The 24,458-nt window shown below is 33.7% G+C and overlaps 1 protein-coding gene across 1 annotated transcript in view; it reads right to left on the reverse strand.

Annotated features, from left to right (window-relative positions):
• Positions 1-24,458, reverse strand: part of LOC150094898 (diacylglycerol kinase delta) — a 566,581-nt gene that overhangs the window by 439,852 nt on the left and 102,271 nt on the right. Inside the window, exon 2 of the mRNA XM_090411584.1 lies at positions 3,536-3,583. Within this exon, the coding sequence (XP_090267710.1) occupies positions 3,536-3,559 (24 nt within the window). The 5' untranslated portion in view covers positions 3,560-3,583. The remainder of the gene's footprint in view (positions 1-3,535; positions 3,584-24,458) is intronic.

Below are 24,458 nucleotides of genomic sequence, written 5' to 3' on the forward strand. Positions count from 1 at the left end.
CCTTTAGTCGAAAATACCTGATAAACGTTCCTCACGTCATAGACGGAAATCGAAACCGGGTCTTTCCGACCAAAGGGCCTCGTCTAAACAGACTGAGCTGCGGAGGCTCTAAAACTTAATTCAATCCACTAAATAATAATGATCGAGAAATTCGAGATCACAAACAAAGTCAGTTAATGCTGCGAAACTGGTGCCCTTAATTTTTTAAATCTATCTTCAGTATTTCTTCTTTATTCTCAAAATATACGTCAAAATGATGAGTTATAGACTCAGGTTTAAGATCTAATAGAAAATTTTAAACAAGATAGCGGCTCACTGCTGTCTATCTCATAAAATTTATGAAGATAAACTACGCGTCGAAAATGAATTTCTACATCTCGTTAGAAAATGAAGGCCTCATACTTCCTTTTCAGTTTGATTATAGATAAATTTGTAAGTTCACGCTCCTTTCAGGCGGTTTGTATATGCCTGTTACAAAACATAAACAAAAAAAATGAAATAAATCTGCGATGACATCATAGCATAATAAATGTATAGCTTAGTTCTTTTAAACCTTAAGTCGTAGTGATACACAGCTTCCGTTGAAATAACTGAATATTTTTTACTAGTATGTAATATCAGTAAATATAGCAATCAAATCAATAAAATGGAGAAAGTACACTTACCTAGCGAGATTTGTTTTATACCATCTGGTTCGTGTCAGGCTTGGGAAGTGTTCTCTAACTAATCGATAAGAGATGTATTACCCCCACTCCAAACCTCTTTGCTCTTGTAACTTGACGCGTGTACGTCAGAATTTCAGAGATAGAGAATAAAGCGAATAGTTTTCAAAGATTAGAACAATTTAGATTTCCAGAAATCAAGAACATGGTTTCTAGAATCATCAGCAGATAAAGACCTGCGCACGATTTGCTTAACTGATAACACTGCTTTAAATCTACCTGCTTGTGATTTCAAGAGACTACGGTTGTCCTTGGTAGTACAGCTAGTGATGTCTCCAATCTGGTAATCATGAACTTTTAACATCGATTCAGTCGGTATAAATCTGTCACGCAAATAGGTTGTCAGAGACTAATTACGCTTCTATTTACCCCTCTTCTGATACACTGAAAGGGCACTCTCACACAAGATGCATAATTATTCCATTTAGTTGGTAGGAGAAGCCTGTCTTTATTATCATAACAAAATAAAATAACTTAACAGTGCGCATCGCAGAATACTCAATAACAACAGTTTTCAAAGGGTATGTGTACTGCAATCGCCCCTAGTCGGCAAGGGGGGGGGGGAGTTATAAGAAGGCATGAGGATGGTCACATAACTTAAATTTCTTAAATTTAAAAAGTTACAGCAGCGGATATCAATTAGGGGAAGATGAATTAAAAATAAAATAAAATAAAGTTCTGTGACAACATATAATGTAACATTTAATAATAATGTACGTTTCGGACTTTTCGCTGAAAATTAGATTGCAAAATAAGTCCGGTCGATATGAAAAACAATAACAAAAATTCCAGCTAATTTCATCTGCTTTATAAAAATAAATAAAGTAAATTATCGGCTAGTAAGGAATGACAGGTAAGGGTGGATATGGAGATCACGCAGTGAGAGTTCTTCTATTCAATGGTTCTGAATTTTTTTTTTATAAACAAATAACTCTTGTCGAATGTTTTTGTGATTCTTTTTGTGACAAAAAAATGTTTCACAGTTTCTGCTTGCATATATAACACTTAATCATATATCTCATTTGATCACTTGTGAAGTATTCTTACTGGCCTGGTTGGCGAAGAGGATTTCTCCGCTCTCAAACCAACAGATGGTGGGTTCATATCCCGCTATGGGATGCAGTTGTTTGTGAACATTTTTAGGTGGTATATATGAATTTATTGCGTGATGCGAAACTACCATTCTGTTTATTGAGGCTGAAAAACCTTCCATGCGAGTATTTGGTCTCTAGATGTAGAAGAACTGGATTATCTAATACTTGGCCAACCACGATACATAATGTACGCTAGGTCTAATTTGGAACTTTTTGTAGGTAATTCACATTCAAAATAATAATAAAAGAACATGACACTTCGCTATTCTCTTCGTATTAGTAACTAGTGGAAGCTGGGAAAAAATTGCTTCTGCTGAGACGAACCGAAGATTGTCAATAAAATGATTGAAAGGCATCAACTGAAGAATATGATTTAAGAAAGGTCACAGGGCATATTTAGCAAATTATACAAAGATCATCTGAGGAATAAAAAAATTAAATTGAATTGTGGCTTGTTTCGCCTTTCTGAAACTGAGAAAACGGAAGGAATATGTACTGGTTTAAGAGATGACTTCGGATGACTGCTGTATATTTATACCACTTTATTTCTTTCCGAAGCTGTCACATAACAATGAAGGCTGCTACGAGGCCTATTCAGAATAAGCCTGTATTATACATACTATATTGACAATACGTTTCAAATTAATTGAAACGTCATTAATTGAAGCGAATTTTGGAATTAGAAATCAGAAAGAAAACGTGCTACACAAGCAATTAAAGCAATTTTTTTAATTTGTTGCTATACGTCTAAGGATATTTTAGTTATTTCTGAGCTGAATTAAAGAAATAAAACAGGGAAAAAATGAATAAATAAAAGGAAAAGTTTGGATAGTTCAAATAAAATTCGAAATTTCTGACACTCTTCGTTAAATAATGTATAAAAAATCAACTTATAGGAATGTTATTTATTGTCTAACAAATAAAACAGGCCCACGCAAATCATTTTTTATCTGTATGAAAACTTTCAATACAATTATCCTGAAAATGTTTGGTTCGTGTAGATTTTAATTCAGGAAACACTTATTAATACGTATCAAATAATTCAACATTGTTAATATCAAGCACTTTAAGAAATATCAGCAGTAATGTAACTAATAATTGATTCCAATTATACGTATTTTAATTAATAAGAGAAAATAATTTACATATTTTAAGGTTTCAAAATAATGTTTGATATCCTTTAATTTTTAAGGACATCAAGCATTACAAAGGGGGTATTATCAAAAGAGATACGCTTATAAATTATACTAGCATAAATGTCTGTTTAAATATTTTTCTTGGAATTGTTGGATACATGTGGCGCGTTATGGATGAAGTCCCATAATAATTTTATGCCTAACTCGACTGTAGGCCACATGCATCCAAATTCAAAGAAAAATATTTAAACAGACATCTATGCTAGTATAATCATCATTAAAGGTCACTGAAATGAATTTTTTATGTCTATGTTACTATGCTAGAGTGAGTAATCAGTGCAGCATGATAACGTACAATTAAAACAATAATAATTTTTCCTTCATTAAATGTAAAAATATTTGTTGTATATTGGTAGTTGGAACAATTTGTATACATTAACAATCAATCAATACAATAAGAATAATTTCTGATATTTTTCAAAATTTCATTATAAGTTTTTACGAGTATAATACTATTAATTCATATATTATGATATACTGTAATCAAATTCTCTTAATATCCATTTAATGATAAAGAACTTACTTGAAATGAGCTTGTCTGTTTCATTAGGAAGCCCTCCTTGATGCAAACCTGCAAAACAATATTACCACCTTAATCTTAAAAATAAATGCAATTGGAAAATTACGTGTCTGACATGGTTATAAGCTGTAATTCAGAAATACGTGTGAAAGACACACAAAACATGAGTTTCTTTTGACAAGAAAAAAAGATTTACCTTTCAAATTACTTACCGACACGCAATAGGGTGCAAGCACGTGCAAGCGAGCTAATGCTTGAATCACCAAATAACATGATAACACGACATAACTATGACATAGGATATGGTAACACAAAAGAAATACCTGGAGGACTCGTATTTATAAAGAAGGGGATGCGAAAATGCATTTTCGCATCCCCTTCTACATGAAATTTGAGAACGTGAAATTTAAGTTCAACATATGTTCGTAGATTCCTTGTAATTTCTAGATCATTTTATTATTTTACTAAAGGAACAACTTACTAAATCTTTTTTTTTTGTTGTTGTTACTAGATTTAGTCTAACAACTGAAACAAGCGCGGAGCTAAAAAAAAATTAAAATTAAATAATCAGATAACATAAAGGCTTCTATAATATAAAACTATACAAAAATATAACAAAAACGAAGATGCTTGCATGTGTTTCGGCGTTTTTAGATGTTTATTATCATGATTATCATTATTATTTTACGATGACCTCGTTGTACGTGACAGCAAGTTAAACGGATAGCAAGGACTACAATACGTGTTAGAAGCCAAGACGACACTGCTCAAATACTTAATCGAATTTAATATTATATTCAATTAAACTTCAATGGGATCTAACATCAAAATGTGAATGCAGGTGTAATACTTGACTGGCGAACATATGGGAGATACTATTTCAACTACAACGAACTAAATTATTCCATATCGCAGACATAAGCTAATTTATTAATTTAATTTCAATATTAATTTATTTCAATTATATAAAACTCGCTGTGGAAGGTATGCAGACTGAAATAGTGTCGAAAGAGGTTAGAATTATGATAAAATAATCACAAATATTGATTATTTACATGCAGAACTTACACACGAATTTTCATTATAGTGTGTATTTCTTTATGAAGAAAACTATTTTTAAAACAATACATTCTATATACAGTATACAACTTATTTTCTGTAATTGTCTTCTAAAAAAGACAGTAAGATTTATGAATCCTCTTTTCATTCAACCTATACTGTACCTGCGTTTTCATGAACTCGGTATTTCTTTACTACTGCACGACAGCAATTAGGCCGGATCAATACTGTAACTAGCGATACCAGACTTCTGTGTCTCATTAGGCGTATTAGATAGCAAATTTAAATTTGTTCTTGGCCATTACGTGGGATCATTGGTGAAGGAAAAAATACTAGTTTCAAAGTCACCAGAAAATATATCATTAATACACAACCTCATTATTTCATTTTATCACGGTCTGTCCCCCTCTCTCTTAATAACAGTTCATTTCGTACATTGGAAAGAAACAGTTAACATTTCGTCAGTATGGGATTCGGTGAACTAGAAGAAAAAGTTATCACGTTATAATGTAGGAAATACACAATGAACTGTACCGTACTGTATAAAATTCGAAAGTAGAATTTACAGTTCAGCTCAAGTTTTATTACTCTTCCTTTAATTATCAAACTATTTAATTACAGTGGTATATTTTCTACTTTTACTGAATACAGATTACAATTTTGAAGTAAAAATCCTTTTTCTACAAGTAAGCGAAGGTTTGCATATGTGAAACAAAATTATTAGAATTTAATGCACAGTTTAAATTACTGGCCATACAATAACTTGCTGTAATTTGCAACATATATATATATATATATATATATATATATATATATATATATATATTATCGTTCATATTTACTCGGTAGATAATGTTATAAAAAATTAGTTTGAATAACTATATACCGAGAATGAAAAAGAATAAGGTTTAATGTTAAAATACTACTAGTTTCGTTGAATAAATCAACTTCTTCAGGTATCACAGGCAAAGAATTGTATAAAATAACAGAGACATGATAAAATTACATCAACAGATCTAGTATAAAAGACAATAGTACATTTTAAAACAGGAATGCGTGTTGGAGTTCCAATTAAAGTTGACTACGTACGTGAGCTGTCACGAGTGCGCCAATACTGGACAGTGGCAATGAGTGCGTCAGAAAGATTGTAGCTAACGCTGTTGTTAATATGGGATGAATCGAGGGATATTTCTATAGATTCGATAATCTTTCTTTCGAGTTCATCATAACACACATGGATATTAGAAGTTTGCGGCCAGTCTACGAGGTGTTGGCGGCCTTCATCCGAGTTAATAGAGAAGAGAACGTGGCTAGGGAGAGCGCTGGCCCTGGTCCTATTGTAGGATATGCCTCTTTGGTGTTCATCCATACGTAAAAGGATGGATTTAACTGTCTGGCAGTAATATGGTTTGCCACATTCACACAAAATCTTGTAGACTACTGGATACTGAATACGGAGATGTTTCACTTTAGGTCTACTTAGTATGGAGCTAAGTTTTGGAAACGTAGTGAAGCAAGTTCTAATGTTGAATTTCTTAAGAATTTTTGCCAGTTTTGGGGAGAGAGAGAGATGATGTACGGCAATGATATAAGTAAGCGAAGTTATTCAGTTAATATTTTACCTCTTTTCCAGAGAATACCATTAAATAGGTATGCCTGAGAAATACAGCTGTGTATGAATCAAATGACATCATTATGACTTTTTTTTCGTGTACGTATATGGGTGTCATTCGCAAAATAATAAAAGAAAAATAAATTTTATTATATACCTTAAGTTTTTTTATATATTTTAGAGAAATAATTTTTCTGTAAACTATTTCAGATATTTCGGACAATTTTAATTAAGATGACAAATATTAAAAGATAGCAAAATTAGCAAAGGTGATAATGGGGAGACAGTTGAAAACATTATATGGAATAAGACAGAAACTAGACAAAACAGTGAATTATCAGTACATAAGACAGTGTTCAAACCAAATTTAACTTATGAGTATTGAACAAATAGCATCAATGACAGAATCATATTAAAATGAAGACAACAGGAAGGAACTTCAACGTGTAAGCGGAACTAAGTGATATGGGCACTTAAACAGAATGGGAGAAGAAAGGTTAGCAAAACAGGTGTTTGATGCCATGATGGCGAGGGAGAGAGAGACCTAGAGGAAGATCATGATCTAAATTAACTGATGCAGTCGGAAGTGTCGTAGAATACAAAAATATAAAATCGGGCAATGTTGGAGTGCTGACAAGTGACAGACGAATATGGAGAAAAATTGTTGATGAGTAATAATGTAAACTTAATCATGTGGTGCTGCCATAGTATCCTGTACACCCCTCCTCTTGAGAGAATATCAGGAATCTGATAATTTCTGTATAATCAATTTCGAAAAAAATTACTGCTTTTAAATAATTATGCACTAATTTTCTTTATGTGAATACTATTTTGTTCTCGAAAAACATGGCCTACAGAATTATCTTCATTAATGTGTGTGAAGTGTATACTGTCTTAATAGGATCGGGATGTCTACCATCACTCTGCGCTATTCTAAAAGCTGGAAAAATCGTAGATTCTCTCTCTCTCTCTCTCCATAGGAGGAGAGTAGATTCGAAACTGAAGCATTAGCTTCAATTTCGGATAGGACTAACTTCTCATTCTGTGTTTTCATCCCATCTATATTTTTGTTCGGAACTGTTTTCTTCACACCGTTTTCCCAAAGGACTACATCTTCCAGCAGTTCAAGAAACACATCAGCAGGCGACTTCTTTCCCCTTAACCTCTCGACTACACATTACTTATGTATTGCAGTTTTTGCGACTTCTTATGTGGGAAATTGATATAAAGAAGAGGAGGGGAAAGAGAGAGAGAGAGATACAATTTTTACAAAATTATGCATTTATTTTCCACTATTGCCTTGAACAAATTCGCTATATTTTCTGTTAACCGTAGGAACAACAGTATCAGGCAAAATAACAGCAGAAGGGCAACAGACAAGTGTTAATAATAAATGTTTTTGTATTAGTGAACACTTGGGTTACGTTGTTTTGAATTATGACTGAATTCTTCTTCTAGCCGGTTTGACTGTTATCCGAGGTGAAAAAAACCGATTTTTTTTTTTTTTTGAGAGAGGTATTTATAAGAGAAAAGTCTGGATATTATCAGAACAGTAAAAACCATTTTGTTTTTACTGTTCTGATAATATGCGGTTCAAAATACTAGAATAATGCGAAAATAAATGCACAAATTACAGTCAAAGGGAAACAACATGATAATTAGTTCTTTTTTTTTTGCATCCCCCTTAGCTTTTATGACCATTTTGAAGATCCCGGCCTGCAATGTATGTTAGATTTCAAAGTCTGCACTATTTTACAAACAGCGGCGTAATTTTAAAATATCTTGTTTAAATAAAATCGTTAACAATCCACATTGCACTTGTCAAAAAAGAAAATAAATCATCTGATACAAGAAACCATTTTCTTTATTCATAGCCATAAAACCTGCCTTGAAAATAATGTTATTTGGGTTACGGAAGACGCAACTAAGCTATGAGATCAGTGTGTTATGCGTGTTATTTGAGTTTGTTCATCCAGGTCCTATTATGCAAGATGAAAAACTCTTCCGCATCTGTATGAGATCAACCATCCCACTGTCAACTGAAAGGACCTTATAACTTGAATATAATGGAGCTACCATTAATAAATATATTACTACCACAAAAGTTAAACTTTAATTTTAAATTATAAACTGTCGATAAATGAAATACACAGAGATTTATATAACTTTAATACTCCCTTCAAATACTATATTTGTTGCTTTTATTTTTCTTTATTTCCCAATATTTCTTTTTTCTTTCTTAATGAATATCACGTACACCCTCATTTACATGAAGAGCCATCTACAATACCTGAAAACGTGATGGCCATACTGTATATCAAGCAATCGAGGAAGAGAAATTCTCTAGTTCTGTTATAATTTTTGTTTTAATATATCGATCTGTAAAATTGTTTTAACAGTTTTACAAATCTCAGCTGAAATATAGGCGCAAAAAGGTTTCTTTATTGAAAGTGAAGACAAGAAAAAAGGAATATAACAAATACAGATTTTTAGTGTACATCTCCGAATAAAATAAAATAATCAAAGAAAACGTGTTGAATGATTTGCAATTCTAATTTATTGAATAGAAAATAATTGTTACCAAATATGAATTAGCATAATCTAAATCTACATACTTTGGAGATTATATAACCATGTAAACACATAAAAATGTAATATAAATTATAAGAAAATGGTTATTTGAAAACATTCATAATTAGAATAATTTTAACGCGGTTCAAAATACTAGAATAATGCGAAAATAAATGCACAAATTACAGTCAAAGGGAAACAACATGATAATTAGTTCTTTTTTGCATTCCCCTTAGCTTTCATGACCGTTCATAAACGGCTGGGCATATTATTTACTAGCGGTTCACAGTCTTTTATATTAAAACATGCCTATGGTCTGCAGACTAGAAACAAGTTCATTTTTGTCTCTTGGGACAACTTCTTCATAATTCCCCACAAATTCTCAATGGGGTTTAAATATAGTGAGTTTGCCGGCCAAGGAATTATATTGATTTGCCTTTCTTTGAGCCATCTATAAGTGGTCTTGCAAGTGTGACAAGAGGCTGAATCTTGCTAAAAAAAGGAAATCACCGTCACTTAAATCTTCCGATGTTGGTAACATAAAGTGCTCAAAAATTTATTGGTACACTTTGAAATTGACTCTTTCGTACATAATACACAGCCTACCTGGACCCTCTATGGTCATACAAGCCCGTACCATGACGGAGGTTGCAAATTTCACCAAACATTTCATGCTTTCTTTATCAAATGCTTCTTGCTTAAAACGCCAAACACGTATCCCTTGATGACCATGGGACACACAAAACCTACTTTCATCGCTAAAAAGTATATTTTTTCCAGTCCTCTTTTCCACAACATAGCACTTTAGTTGCCTTTTGCTTGGAAGTACCCGTGATTTAAAACCCAATTTGTGAAGTCGTCTCAACGTAGTAGATTTAGACACATTCACACCTAGTTCTTTCCATGTCCTGCGAAAATACTTTACACTTCGGAAACAGTTTTTCTTCACGATATTCTTTAATCTCCTCTCCTCTCCTGATGCCGCTATTACTTTTTGACCGCTATTGCAGTGATTATTTTGAAAACTCCGGTCATTAGAATACCGTCTCAATACTCTACTCACGATTGCTTGAGAACACTTCAATTCCTTAGCTATAAACTGTTGAGTTTGGCCTTCTTTGTGTACAGTCACCATACGAAACTTCTTAGCTTCCGATATGTTATTCGTTCGACCCATGTTTAGCAATTATTAACTGAAATCCACGCGCAAATGATTCCTCACACGAGTCAGTCCCGCAGCTACTGAAATATATGCTATTTTTATGCTTTCCTCAAAGCCGATTGGAAAAATTTGGAATATGTTAATATTTTGAACCACGTTAAAAATTGTTCTAATTTTGTAAATGTTTTCAAATAACAGTTTTCTTATAATTTATATTACGTTGTATGTGTTTACATGATTATACAATCTACAAAGCACATATATTTAGATTATGCTAATTTATATTTGGTACTATTTTTATTTTAATATAATAAATTAGAATTGCAAATCATCAAATACATTTTCTTTGATTATTCTAATTTTTTTTTTATTCGGAAGTGTACATGTAAATATGAAATGAATATAACTTTGAAGGATTCATAATTTTATAATTAGCATATTTTATTTTCATTTCAGGGTCTTAAAATTTTCGGAGAATGTGTTTCAGAAAATATAAATTTATATCACAACTTACAGCTACATATTAGACAAAACTAGTATATTACAGCAGTGGAAAAAAAAAAAAAACTGAACAAAATTTAAGGAATCTAAATATAGTAACAACAACCTAGATCATCTGAAAGACCCCGATATGTTCAAATAATCAATATAAGAGAAAGGAAAGCAGGGGGGAGGATTACCTCAGGCGGTAATAATCGCATATTCGAAATGCAAAAGTTCAGGTTTTAGTTTTGGTTCAGATGAAACAATTAAAAATTTTAGATTCAAATAAAAAATAAGCCAAAGCAATCAATCACTCGAAAAACTACTTCAGAAGCATTCTCGAATGATCGCGTTTTGTACACACAAATATTGCAAAAATTATTCAGATACTTCTATTTTCCCCATCCTAAGTGAGGCACAAGAAGATATAAAATCATTTTATACCTTCTTGTGCCTATAAATTGAATTGCAACCCCTGAATTGTTATATAAACTCAGGGATTGCACGCTGATAAGTGACCAATTAGGTTGATTGCGGAGTACATGATTTCGAGGTTAACGAGGTTAATTGGTCATTAATGTGGTGTCACATTAATGACCAATCAGCTCATGCAGTCAGTTCAGACAACACAATTAGACTACTTTTGAATGATCAATTGTTTGTATTCCACCTTGTGAAAACTGTTCCTATCAAGCCACTGAGGATAGTCTGTTAGTTTCAGAATGAAATATTTGGCAAATATTAAAATATTCTTGTGTTAACGTGTTTATAATTCTTACGTCAAAGAACGAACCACTCTACTGGATAGTAATCTAACAGTGATCTTATAACGATGCTATCAAGAGATGGAAAGAAAATTATTAGAATCCAAGAAATACCTGGCCGTGACCAATTTATCATGCCCACCTCAGCTACAACTTATCAGACGGTTATTCAACTATACTTCAGCTAAGTGAAAACTAGATCATGCACCCAACAATACCAACAAGTCCAAAATAGGTTTAAACTACAAGCAATCTTTTTTTTTTCTGAAATAATATTTTGTTCTTGTTTTCTCTGAATTTTTTCTTTTGCGTATATTTGAACCTGATGATTAATTCCGTTCTAATCCTCGAGATTAGAACGGAATTAATCACGCTTTTTAAAATAAATAATAGCTCAGTCTATCGTTTGCGTTTCTTTAGGTTTAATTATGAAACTCTTATAATACATATCTCATAGCTGAGAAAGCTTTCGTCAAGATTATGCATATTGCTCAATATACGCTAGCCTGTGAGAGGGAAGTTTGATAGCTGGTCAGCAGCTGCACATGAAACAAAATAAATATTTAATTTAAAAAACTTCAACACGGTACATTGCCCCTAATCACATCATGGAACTCCTATTGAGTTCCATAAAGTGAGGGTATTATCAAGTGTGTGTACATTATCTCCACTATTACTCATCATCTACATGTATATGGATCGTATTATGACAGAAAGAGGCGTTAAACCTGATATCAGAATCAGAAATATCAAACTCAACTTTGCTTTATGCAGATGATGTACTCAAAAACAAATCCAGTAGTTCCCAGGATTCTTTAATTAAACTGGATAAGGGCTGTAACAAATATGTCATGAAAATTATTATTATTATTATTTGAGACCTCCACGGAGTCAAGGACTCATTGAGGGAAGCTATAAATCACCCAAACCAGCTATCATACCTTCCCTTAAATTCATTCACACTAGATGCACTCATTACCCCTTAGGGTAAATTATTTCACTCACTCACTTCTCTGGGAGAAAAACCTAGCACTTATCCCCTTTCTTAACTGTAAACTTAACTTCCATGGATGCCCCATGTTCTTTCCCCACCTTCCATATAACGAAAAATTTCATCAGACGATATCCTATAACACCCATTCAAAAGTTTATAGACCTCTATCATATCACCCCTCTTTCTCCTGTTAACCAGCGTCTGCAGTCTGTCCTCATAATCTAAATCCCATAATCCGGATATAATCTTTGTAATTCTTCTTTGCACCCTTTCCACAGCTTCATTATCCACTTGGAATTCAAGAGACCAAATCTCGCACAATAATCCAGGTGTGATCTTATCAAAGCCTTATAAAGAGACAAAATGACTTCCTTATCCTTACATGTCAAGGTTCGCTTCAACATCGCAATTATCCTCTGAGTTGTATTTGCAACTTTTGCTATGTGACATTTGAACTTTAAATTCCTATCAACCAAGATCCCTTTGGTAATTGTAATTTTGTGAATATCAGTAGCATCCCTGAATGCCCTGCCTATCTTCGCATCATTGGCAAGCAATTGCACATCTGATGTTAGATCCTGCCTGATGTCATTAATGTATAGATTGAACAATAATGGTCCAAGGACTGAACCCTGAGGTATACCACTGGTCACCTTAAATCTAGCAGATTCACACCCACTGTATACCACTTTTTAATATCTGTCTGTCAACCACCACCTGATCCAAGTAAAGAGTTTATATTCCAATCCTATATTCTCCAGTTTATGCAACAGCCTTTCGTGTGGTATCCTATCAAATGCCTTAGAAAAATCCAACATCATCATAGTGTATAAAAGATGAGCAAACTGCTAAAACATGACCTTTCTTTAGTAAATCCATGCTGTTGATCCTCGTACTAGATTTTCTTTAGTAGATCCTCGCATACAGAAATGGGTTGTCAACCCATTTCTGTATGCGAATTCTTACCGATTTCTCTAAAATCTTCACTACTACACCAGAGATACTGATAGGTCGGTAGTTAGAAACATCAGTTTTTGCACCATCACACATTCTTTCCATTCCTGAGCCGAGACTCAAGTTATACAAACATGTGAAAGACGTAGCCAATTCGGCTGAACATTCCTTTAGCAAACGGGCTGATATTCCATCTGTCCCTATAGACAAATTCTTATCCAGGTTATGCAACAGCTCTTCAACCTCATTTTCATGTAGCAGTAGCACGGTGCACCATATTGCATACACCTGGTTGAAATATCTTAGCAATGTGAGTACTCCTTTATATATATATATATATATATATATATATATATATATATATATATATATATATATATATATATATATATACTGTTACAACTTAAACAGCGGATAAACCTTTAATCTATCAGTAAATCATTTATAGCTTTCAGCACATACAAACCACATGTATAACGTGCATATAGCAGCGCAGCACAAATGTCCCTGCTTTGACTTCACGCATGCTCGAAGTCTGTGAGGCCACTGCTCGTTCCAAATCCACCTTCAGGTTGGCGATTCTGGGTGTTGTTTCTTGCAGTCTACTTTCTCAAGCTCCGACCACAATTTAAAGTCCAACAGATTCAGATCGGGACTCCCAGGCAGCCAATTAGATGGTGATATATGGTCAGGCACATTTTCCCCCAACCACTGTTGTGTGATCCTCGCGTGGTGTGCAGGGACTGAGTCGAAAGGTCCGCTGCCTACGTTAAACAAGGTGTCGTTCAGAGGCTGTACCACAGGTTCCAGCACGGTGTCTTGATGCACTCTAGCTGAGGTTTTGACTCCTTTCTCGCAGAAATGCAACTTGGATACCACCCCGATATGTCATCCTCCCCACACCAAACCATCACTGACGCGGGGTGATGACCTCTCTGAATCCTGGATACTATGGCACCATCGGGGCATATACCCGATCGTTTCGTTGGTTAAACGACTCTTCAATAGTGAAAATCTTCTCATCTGTGAAAAGGTTATCTCTGTGTTTGTTGTTGCGTACCGCCGGCGAAGTACCTTTGATTTTGTCACTCTCTGCCGCATAAAATGTGGTGTTAGGAAGTGTCCAGTAGAACGACGATAGGCTCTCACCTCTAGGTTTCGCAACATCACTTTCTGCTTTCTCACAGGATCACGGTGGAGGAGTGCCTTCACAGCCCTCACAAGCTGTTGCGTCCTAACGCAGCGTGGTCGACCTGTTTTTGGCGGTCTGATACGTCTTCTATATCGTTATAACGGTTAATGTACGATAAACAAACATGATTCCGAGTGTTTTTAGCGTGTTGAAAATAACAGGTGGCTGCATTTCAACCCTAGGAAGTGCTATTACACCTATTCAGTTCTCATAATCTCCCCACTGCATGTTAATACGTACAGCTAGGCAACGCTCTCTCTTTCTCTACTGAAAAACACGCGAAGGTTGGCTGCGCAGAGAGCAACTAACGCAACGGGATCGCGCAATTCTGTGGGCAGAATTGTAAATTGTAACAGTATTTATGGTAAGAGGTGACGAACTAAGTATAGATGGCAAGTGCTTTTGGAAGAACACTTGCCATCCATGAGATCGGATACTTCTATTATTCGATCTCAGTCAAGATTTCAAAATGAAAGAAGAATCTGTTTCGCAAAAGAAAACACCAGAAACGGAAAACGATCACTTGACGTTCGACTTACAATGACATAACGACAAAACTATTAATCATATCCTCGGCTACGCATGCGTGGTGTGCAGAACTTTTAAAATGATCCTGGTATATATAATATTGTCCTAAAGGACTCTGGATGGGTATCACCCACTCCTTGCATCCTCGTTAGCTGTCTCCTGATTCTTGATGCAATAAATTTTTTCATTCTATTACGAATGATGTTACGAGGTCAACTGCTGGGCTAGTAAGTACATTATATCTGCTAATTGTTGATCTCCTGCAGGTTTCTCTGTTTTTATTCAATTATGAAAAATAACTTAAAAGGATAGGCAGGAAATCCGTAAAGGGAAAAAGGTTGGTAGGGAGGGAGAATAGTACTAATAAACACAGACCTTATACATGGTAGAGCAATTAGTCTAAACAATGGAAACCTCTAGACTACATGTATCTTGATATTTAGATATGTCATATAATCTAGTAATTAACTTTCTTGGTCTACGTGTTCATATATCCTTATAGGGAAAAAAATTAACTTCTCGCATCCGGTTGAATTCAATTCTATACATTCAGTAATAATACAATCGTCAGCCACTGTAGCAACGAGTGAGCACTATTTTGACTTCTAATAAAAGTCATACAATACTGCAATACATTCAAACTACTACTTATGGAAATAGGTAGAGATATAGATAGGTTGATTACTGATTAAACCTGTAGAATTACAAACGGTGAACATACTTCGGGTTACTCACCGCACCATCTGTTTCTGTTTGATTTTTTTCCAAAATAAAACAACGGTATTCTGTCATCATTTCCAGAACACATCATACACAGCAAAGAAACAATTCAGGAGATTTTTAATATGATGTTGTTTAAGTAACGAAAACAATAATTAAATAAATATCACTCGTTTATGTAACAGCTATAACTCCGGGCTTACTGCGAAGAAACGTGTGCTGATTTTCTGTGTTTCTGTTTTCTAAAACGGTTTCCTGACAACCAGAGTTACCGACTCTCTCCTATGAAATGTAACAACTGATATTCCATTCTCTAATGTTCTACACTGCTGTTCTACGCTGTATAGCTCCGTGCCAGTTCATGATAGTGTTCATTGATTTTTGTTCTCAGTTTTTTTTCAGATGTGCTAGACAGTTTTTCTTCTTCAAGATGCATGCGAATAAGAGAAACACACATTACCAGTATCCATCAGCTAATTATATTATGATTAGCTGATTAGTGATGTAATTCTGATTAGATAAATCCTGATTAAGATTGCACAACTATACATAGCTTGTTTTTCTCTTTTGAAATTAAATTTCAGGCGCGACTACAGCTAAACCAACGACTTGTGACGATTCTTTATATGCCGAGAGGACACTGGTCAAATGAATGTTGTAAAAACAAGTGAAAACTATTGTTATATAAGCATTGCCTTTCTGAGTCTTCGTAAATAATTTGTGCTTGCTTGGAATTATGGCCGAAGCAGCTAACGCTATGAAACTAGTGTAGTAATAAGTCTGTGAATTGTTGTGTTCCAGCCATTTTATCTATTTTGTAGGATGAAAAACGATTTCAGGGAGGAAAATTCCTGCCACCTTCGTGTGATACTTATTAAATAAAACATACGCATGTAAAGCTTATGCGGATAACCGGTTTAAACGTTATGATGTAACCAAACATATAAAAATTAATCACTTGCGAATTTGAAGGTGGATTCAGATATTTCTGTGTGCCTAGAGTCGGCTCGAGTCAGGTGGAGCAAGCAATTTAACTTTTGTGAGATTAGTTAGTCATATACTAAATATTACTACATTTCTAATTATCAAAACTCCTGGCTGTCCTTTTCAGTTCAGTGAAGAGGTCTTCGCTATAGCGGTAAAATATTTCGTTGGTAAATTACTGCAATGCAACAAACCACTTTTTTACATTAAAGTTTAGTTTTAGATTATTATTTTTATTCACAAAACAAAGTTTTTTAAAAAATTAAATATATATTAGACGTTTTAATGTTTAGACCTTAATATATTTAGGAAGTCTGTAAATAGGAATTCCGACGTCTCTAGCTACAAAGTCGATAAAATCAGAAAAACATTTTTTTTTTTTTTGGAATTCTTACTTTTTTAAAATATATATTTCTAAAAACTATACATGTAACATAAAATGTTTTTCCTATTATCTTTCCCATTATCTATTATTATTTACGTTGAAGGATAATGTTAAAAAATGAAGAGGAAGCAAATGGATTTACTGTTTTTAGGTCTAAAACAAAAGAAATCATTGGAGAACTAGAAAGCATTATTTCATAAATGTGATGAATGGAAGGTAATTGTGAATCTATAATAATAGCATAAAATAATACGAAACTCAGAACATTATCAAACTGCAATGACAATTGTAGAATAAACGGAAAGTTTAAACACGAAGGGAAATTCATTTTATCATTAACGAAAGTAGGCAATTAAAGAAATGTGTTTTTATTCAATGAATACTGGTCTGACAAAGTATTTTTCCGTTGGCTTGTAATAATTAAAACATGGACAGTAAGAATGCAGACTGCCCTGAATTTGGGTAGAAAACCGAAAACTTATATGTGAGGGTAGTCTGAAAAGTTATCGGCCTAACAATGAAAAAAAACGAATTTATAATTTCAAAATTATTTTTATTTTTCAGCATAATCTTTCTTAAGACTAATATATTTATTCCAGCGATGCTACAGCGCCATTATCCCGTATTTTGCAGATCTCAGTAAGATCTGCAAAATACCCCTCTACAGCTGCAATCACCTCTTGATTCGAAGAAAAATACTGACCAACGAGGAAGAGTTTTAGTTTTGGGAAGAGACAGAAGTCAGAGGGAGCCAAATCTGGGGAATAGGGTGGATGTTCCAACAATTCATAGTGCAGATCCCTTAATTTTCCCATTACCAAAACACTTTTGTGGGCAGGTGCATGGTCCCATTTGAAAGATGATTTTTTTTTTCTTCTGCAAATCGGGTATTTTCTCACGAATTTTTTCATCTAGTCTGGTTAAAAGATTAGAATAATATTCCCTGGTTATTGTTTTACCCTTTTCAAGATAATTAATAAACTTTAGCATCCCAAAACACCGATGCCATGACCTTTCCTGCTGATGGAACCCACTTTGTCTTCTTTGGCGCTGAACAACCGGCTTATGTCCACTGTTTTGACTGCTGGTTGGATTTTGGTGTGTAATGGTGAATCAAAGTCTCATCCATAGTAATAAATCGACTCACAAAATCAGTTTTATTCTTGTTAAAACGCTCCAAGCACTGTTCAGAGATTTTCATGCGAGTGCGTTTTTGATCTGCTGTGAGCAAGCGCGGCACCCTATCTTTGGACATAAATTGCGCAAAGCTTTTTCATTTGCAATTCTTTATGTAAAATATATCCTACACATTTTTTTGAAATGCTTATAGTCTCAGCAATTTCACGCACTTTGACTCCCCGGTCATCCAATACCATATCATGCACTCGATCAATGATTTCTGGTGTTGTTACGCTTTTTGGACGTCCTTCACGTAGATCATATTCAAGGATGGTACGGCTACGTTTAAACTCGGCAGCCCATTTCTTAATTGCCCATAAACGTTTATGAACTTCGAATGAATTTCTTTTGGCGTTAAACCTTCTTTTACACAGAATTTTATAACCGCATGATACTCACTTTTATCCATTTCAAGGGATTCAGACAGTTGTATAAAACAAACTACTTGATAGAATGACTTGCAATTTCACATGGATGCTTATGTACCAACTTAGAAAAAAAAAAACTTGCCGATAGTGTTGCCATCTATGATCGAGGCCGAGAACGTTTCAGACTATCCTCGTATATGTAGTATTAGAATGGATTTCATATTTGGTAATTTTAAACGAATCTTAAATATGACAATAATAACGCTTCTCTTTAAATACGAAATAAAAAGATAAATAGCATTCGTTATCCAGAAAACATCTGAAAATTAAATATATGTACAAAAATCGAAAAATAAACAAAAAAAAAACCTATTGCATACTGAAACAGTTGCTATTATGGTCAATATTTTTCTACTGAAGTAGGTTATTAGATAACAGGTTTCGATACTGGAAAATGTTTGCATTCACGATACAATGCAACTGGCTGGCCGAGTGGTTAGCGATCCAGCCAACAGGTTGCTGGTTCGAATCCTGCTTTGGGCATGGATGTTTGTAATTGTTTTTAGGTGGGAGAAGTATTACATCTCCCGGTGTGAGACCACCATTCTACTTATTTGTATGCCTGGAGTGGCTTGAATAAGTTCCTGTTTGGCTTCATAGCAGGGTTACCGGACTATATAAGAGTATACAAAAGATATATATAAAATCAATAAAAATAAAAAATAAAATCCTTATCGCGTCTACTGCACGAATTTACTATAAGTTTACAATTAAATCTCTCTTGGATGAGAGTCACATAAAAAATTATCATTGTTGAACGAGCTGCAAAACAAATAAAAATGAGTTGTTTAAAAAAAAAAAAAAGAAAAAAAGAAAATGCTAATATATCATAAATGATGAAGTGTTAACACGTGCCGGAATAAGTACATTTCTACTATGCATACAATGTGAAATCGATTATTACCAGAACCAATTATTTCTATATACTGTATTTAAAAAATCATTGACATCATTACAATTACACAATGCATTTTCAATACTTGAACGGAATATTTTAAAAAATATGAATCTGGTAATAATTATTTAAAATCAAACTTTTGTTCCGATAATGCAAACACCGTCATATGGAGAACTTTAGGAGTAGAACCGTAAACCATTTTCCAGTATTATTATCTGGCATTGCTTAACCCCATTCATTATGTTCTATAGTTGGCACTAACCACATATATAATTTTTTTGAAATCATCTTTAGACAGAATTTACATCGAGTTTCCAATAAAAAGGGGGGGGGGAGTAAATGCGACTGCAAAAGAAATGGAAATAGAAATATGTAATTAAAATTGGTCGACTACAGCATTCTTGTCTGACACAAAAGCGGAATGCTTTTACCCCGCCTCCCCCAAGATATTTTTCATAATTTGTAAGAATAAATGAAAAAATTATACTATCACATTCTGTAGTTGTAGAATGATCATTATTTAATAAATAAACAATAATTTGTACAGTGGTTTAACTTAAAGATGCATTTAATTCAAAATATGAAAATTATTAATTTATTTAAAAAAACCTCAAATACATTAATAATGTAATATATAAATATACAAAAAAATCAACATTCTAATTACTGTACTTGTCAGACGACAGGATCTTCCTTAATAATTCTGAGTAGCCCTTTAAAAATTTATGAAATTCGAAGCATGAAGAATGGAAATTAGATTTGACAACTACTGTAACTCAGTATTAAAGGTACACTACCATTTTTGTCTCTTCATTTTTATAATAAAGATATAATAATGCAATGCATTAACTTGTAAAAGTTGAAAAAACAACGTTCGACGAACGAAGAGAAAAAAAAAAAAAAATCCAGAAAACTATCAATGTTATTCGTCAGCGAGCGCTAATATATGACTACAGATGAAAGTAGTGCTGTGTGCATATCAGTACAGCCATGCGCTTGCACGGCTCATGTGATGATGATTGAATGAGTGAGCTCAAAAGCGATACAAATTTATCAAAAGTGAGACTTTCTTGTGTCTCGCTTTTCAGATTTTCTGAAAAGCGAGACACAGGCCTAAAAAGCGGAACTCTCCTGACAAAATCGGATGTATTGTCGCCTTAGCTATGCCATAACTATAATAGTGCTATTGTGGTGAGCATAAACTGTAATAGCGAAAAGATGACCAAATGCCAATTTTATTGAACATTTGAGTTAATGATAATGTTTTCGAAGACTATTATTTTCGAATGTATTCCAGTCAAAGAATACAATTATTATTTTTAAAAAAATTAAAAAAAAACTCATAAATTAATTAAAAAAAAAAAACTTGCAAAAAGCAGGTTACCGAAGGGTTACATTAGAAAGAAGTTGAAATTCTGACTCATTTAACTGCATTCCATTTGAAAATAATAAAACATTTAAAGCTCTGAAAGGGATAAATTGCTAAAAAATGTATAAACTTAAAACTGAGAGAAAAAAAAAAAAAGAACACAACGTAAAGTAAAAATAAGCATGAAAAAATATACAATAAGGGCACCAGAAATACCATATGTAGTATTTTTGGTGTACTTTCAGTGATTAAAAAAAAAAATGGGTAACAATATAGCATAATTCAGTAGCGAAAAAATTAATCCGAACACTCACATTTTAAAGAAAAGTTTAAATTTCGCAAGAAAATGAATACAAATATTAAACTCCAACTTTACCTAATAATTAATATGTACTCCTCTGTTCCTAATAAGTTCATTAATTCGCTTAGGCATGGACTCTACCAACGTAGAACACATTTTTCTTATTTCTGCATCTCGAAATAATGGATTGTTTAAGTTAACACTTGTATCACAATTTAATTTTCCAGGTCTCTTTTACACTATGGCCCACACATTTTCTATTGGATTAATGTCAGGATAGTTATCTGGCCACTGAAGTAATTGAATGTTGTGATTTTTGAGGAACGCTCACTTTTTTTTGAAGTGTGGCATGGAGCGAGATCCTGTTGAAAGATGAGTTCTTTGTCTTTCTGGATCTGTGGCACCACTCTTTTCTCCAATATTTTAATGTACTGGTCACTTTTTATTATACCGTCAACAGGCACAAGTGATCGTGAACCGTTATGCGTAAGACAATCCCAGAATATCTTTTTAGTTGGGTGTTTAGGAGCATGTTGAAGGTGAGCAGGAAAAGACTTCTCAGCCATTGATTTGCGAACATAGAGTACTCGCTCTCTCCTTGGACAAAAAATGACTCATCTGAGAATATGACCTTCTTCCACTTCTCAATAAACCAATCTTTGTACACTTTTGCCCATGGGAGCCACTTTTTCTGCATAGCCTTCGTCAACATGTGTTTCTTGTTTTGATTTGTGGGCAGTTCTCCCTGCTTCCAGCAATCTTCGATGGCCTGTCATCCCACTAGCTTCCAAGTCTACAGCAGACAATCTTGGATTCATTTAGCTTTTCCTAACTGGTAAAACGATCTTGAGTAAGTATAGTTTTCCTATTTCGTTCGCATTTTCCTTCTCTGTCAGAAAAGGTACCGGCCACCCCCAAACCTCTTTAAAATGGCATTAACAGTACCCAAACCAACACCACGCTCATTGGCAATTTGTCTTTGAATCATGGATGTGTACTGAGAAAGAGTACATATTTTTGAACGCTTTCTTGGAGATGGATCCATTTTACAGCTACGCAAAATGAATAAAACACTACGAATGTCAACTTGTTTACACTATTATAAACGCACAACACTATAAATAAACATCGTAGAGATAGTTAAAACACGTAGCACTCAACTAAAATAGTGAACTAAAACCAAAAACCCGAAAATAATAAACAGAAACCAAAACTAAATTATTGTGAATTGAAACAAAAACCAAACACTTGACGAAACTTTGTATAACTTGGAAAGGGAAATATCACATCCCATCTTCATTCATGTATGCAATCCAAATACGTTAACGTTAAAGGCCAGAACTACAGAAGTAGATGATTTCCATCGACAAGCATTAGATCACTAACATATTTACAGGGGGACCTGAAGTGAAGTAAAAAAAAAAAAGTTCTATGTTTCGTGTCTAGATTATTAACCCTTTCGTCGAAGGTACTAAAATGTAGTATAGGCTTACAACTTTTCTGTGAAATTATCATAAAAAAACGTGTCTACCACAAATTAATTATTCTTGGATAGGGTAATTAATCCTATATCTGTAGTGCGTTCTGCGATCGGTTATTTGTCTAGAGGGAGGGTAAAAACAGTTTCATAGTAAAAATCTATTATCATATCCATTTTCAGTAGAAAGCTCTTATAAATATACTCCAGTCATAAACGGGAAAACCGGATCATTCATGCAAAGGACGTCGTCGCTATGCGCTACGTAAGAGACACTTAAAGGGTTTTATCGAATTTAATATCCACATGTTTTTTTTTTTTTTTTTTAACTCTAAACAGATTCAGCGATGACTTCTAAGGCCGGAACAGGCCTAAATCCTTGAAAAGCATGATTATGATGTTTCTTTTCAAATTTTTAATGCGCTTTCTAAAACATGCCAGTTTCAAACTTGATCACATTCTCTATGTATTGACAGACAATACGGACAAACTTTATTAAAATGTAACAATCTCTTTTCCTAAAGAAACGTTTATTACATGCTATAATTACGACCCTGATACTCAATAAGTTAGCAGACTGTATGTTTGTAGAATTGCTTTTTACTGTCACATGTTTTTAATCAAGCACTTGTAAGATTTACTCCCTTTCTGGACACATTCTACCGCTACACCTTCCCTTCAAATGAAATACTTCTACGTGCTTTTTACTGCCAGCTACATCAATAATTTTACACTTTTGACTCATGTTTGCTTAGAAGAACAGAAAGTAAAATTCAATAAAATTTCCTGAAAGAACGACTCTCCAAACATGTACAGTTGCGGGTGCATAACGCGAATGTCGCCTTGTTTCTTCTCATAGCTTTTTACTTGCCAACGATGTATTTCAAGCAGTCACGATATTAAAGGAAAAGTGTTTAAAATGACGTAATTCCGATAAAACGTCAAATGAAAACGACTTACGAGAAGAACGTGAACCACTGTATCAGTAGCCAATAAAGTATAATTGTCAAAATCAAGTGGTATCGCTAAAACAACAAAATGGAATCCTTAAAAATGTTTACAGTGCCCTAAGAACAACTTCATAAAATATTGTTGTGCCATATTTCAATCTTTTCATTTACTATGTTCCTTTTAAACATCTTTCTAATTAATTAATATAAAAATTTGGTGTTACTTATATTACTTGTATATTATACAACTCTTTCTCTCTCTCCTTCTCTTTCGGACTGTAAGAAATAATTGAAGGATCATGTGGTGTGTGTGTGTGTGTGTAGCAAATATCACTGATACGATGCATATGAGACTAAAGATGAAGTGATGCTAACCAACATTACACGTAGAGCATATTATCTTTTTATATCAGTGGTCAGAATACCTTCCACAACTGAGTTATGTAATCATAGAGAATTTGATTTATTTCAAGCACGGTAGTAATTTATCCATCACTACCTGAGCTGGGTTAAACGCACTAAATATTTAAAAATTTAGGGTCTAATTTAGTTAAAAGACACAGTCTCAAACAAATGGCGGAATAATGTCGTTTATAAATCTGTAACTATAACTGGTCGAGAGAGTGAGGAAATCGCACAAAATTACAGGAAAGGGATGTGTGATCAGGTGAGTATGTACAAACGCACACATAGAAAGGAGATGATACTTCCTACAGAGGTAATATTTCCTGCCCACTCAACAAAAAAATAATGTATTTACAATATCAATTTTGCGCGTTATAATAGTAATAAGAATAGTTGTATCCTTTTTTCCCTCCTCATATCCTAGATTAATAGATTTAATATCGAAATCAGGATGCGATCCAGTTTTTGTTTGAAAAATACGCAATAAGATGTGATGACTGTGAGAGGTTTA

The sequence above is a fragment of the Typopeltis vanoorti genome, chromosome 21 (genome assembly GCF_054136105.1).
Source record: "Typopeltis vanoorti isolate ZY-2024b chromosome 21, IOZ_Tvanoo_1.0, whole genome shotgun sequence".
NCBI lineage: Eukaryota > Metazoa > Arthropoda > Arachnida > Uropygi > Thelyphonidae > Typopeltis > Typopeltis vanoorti.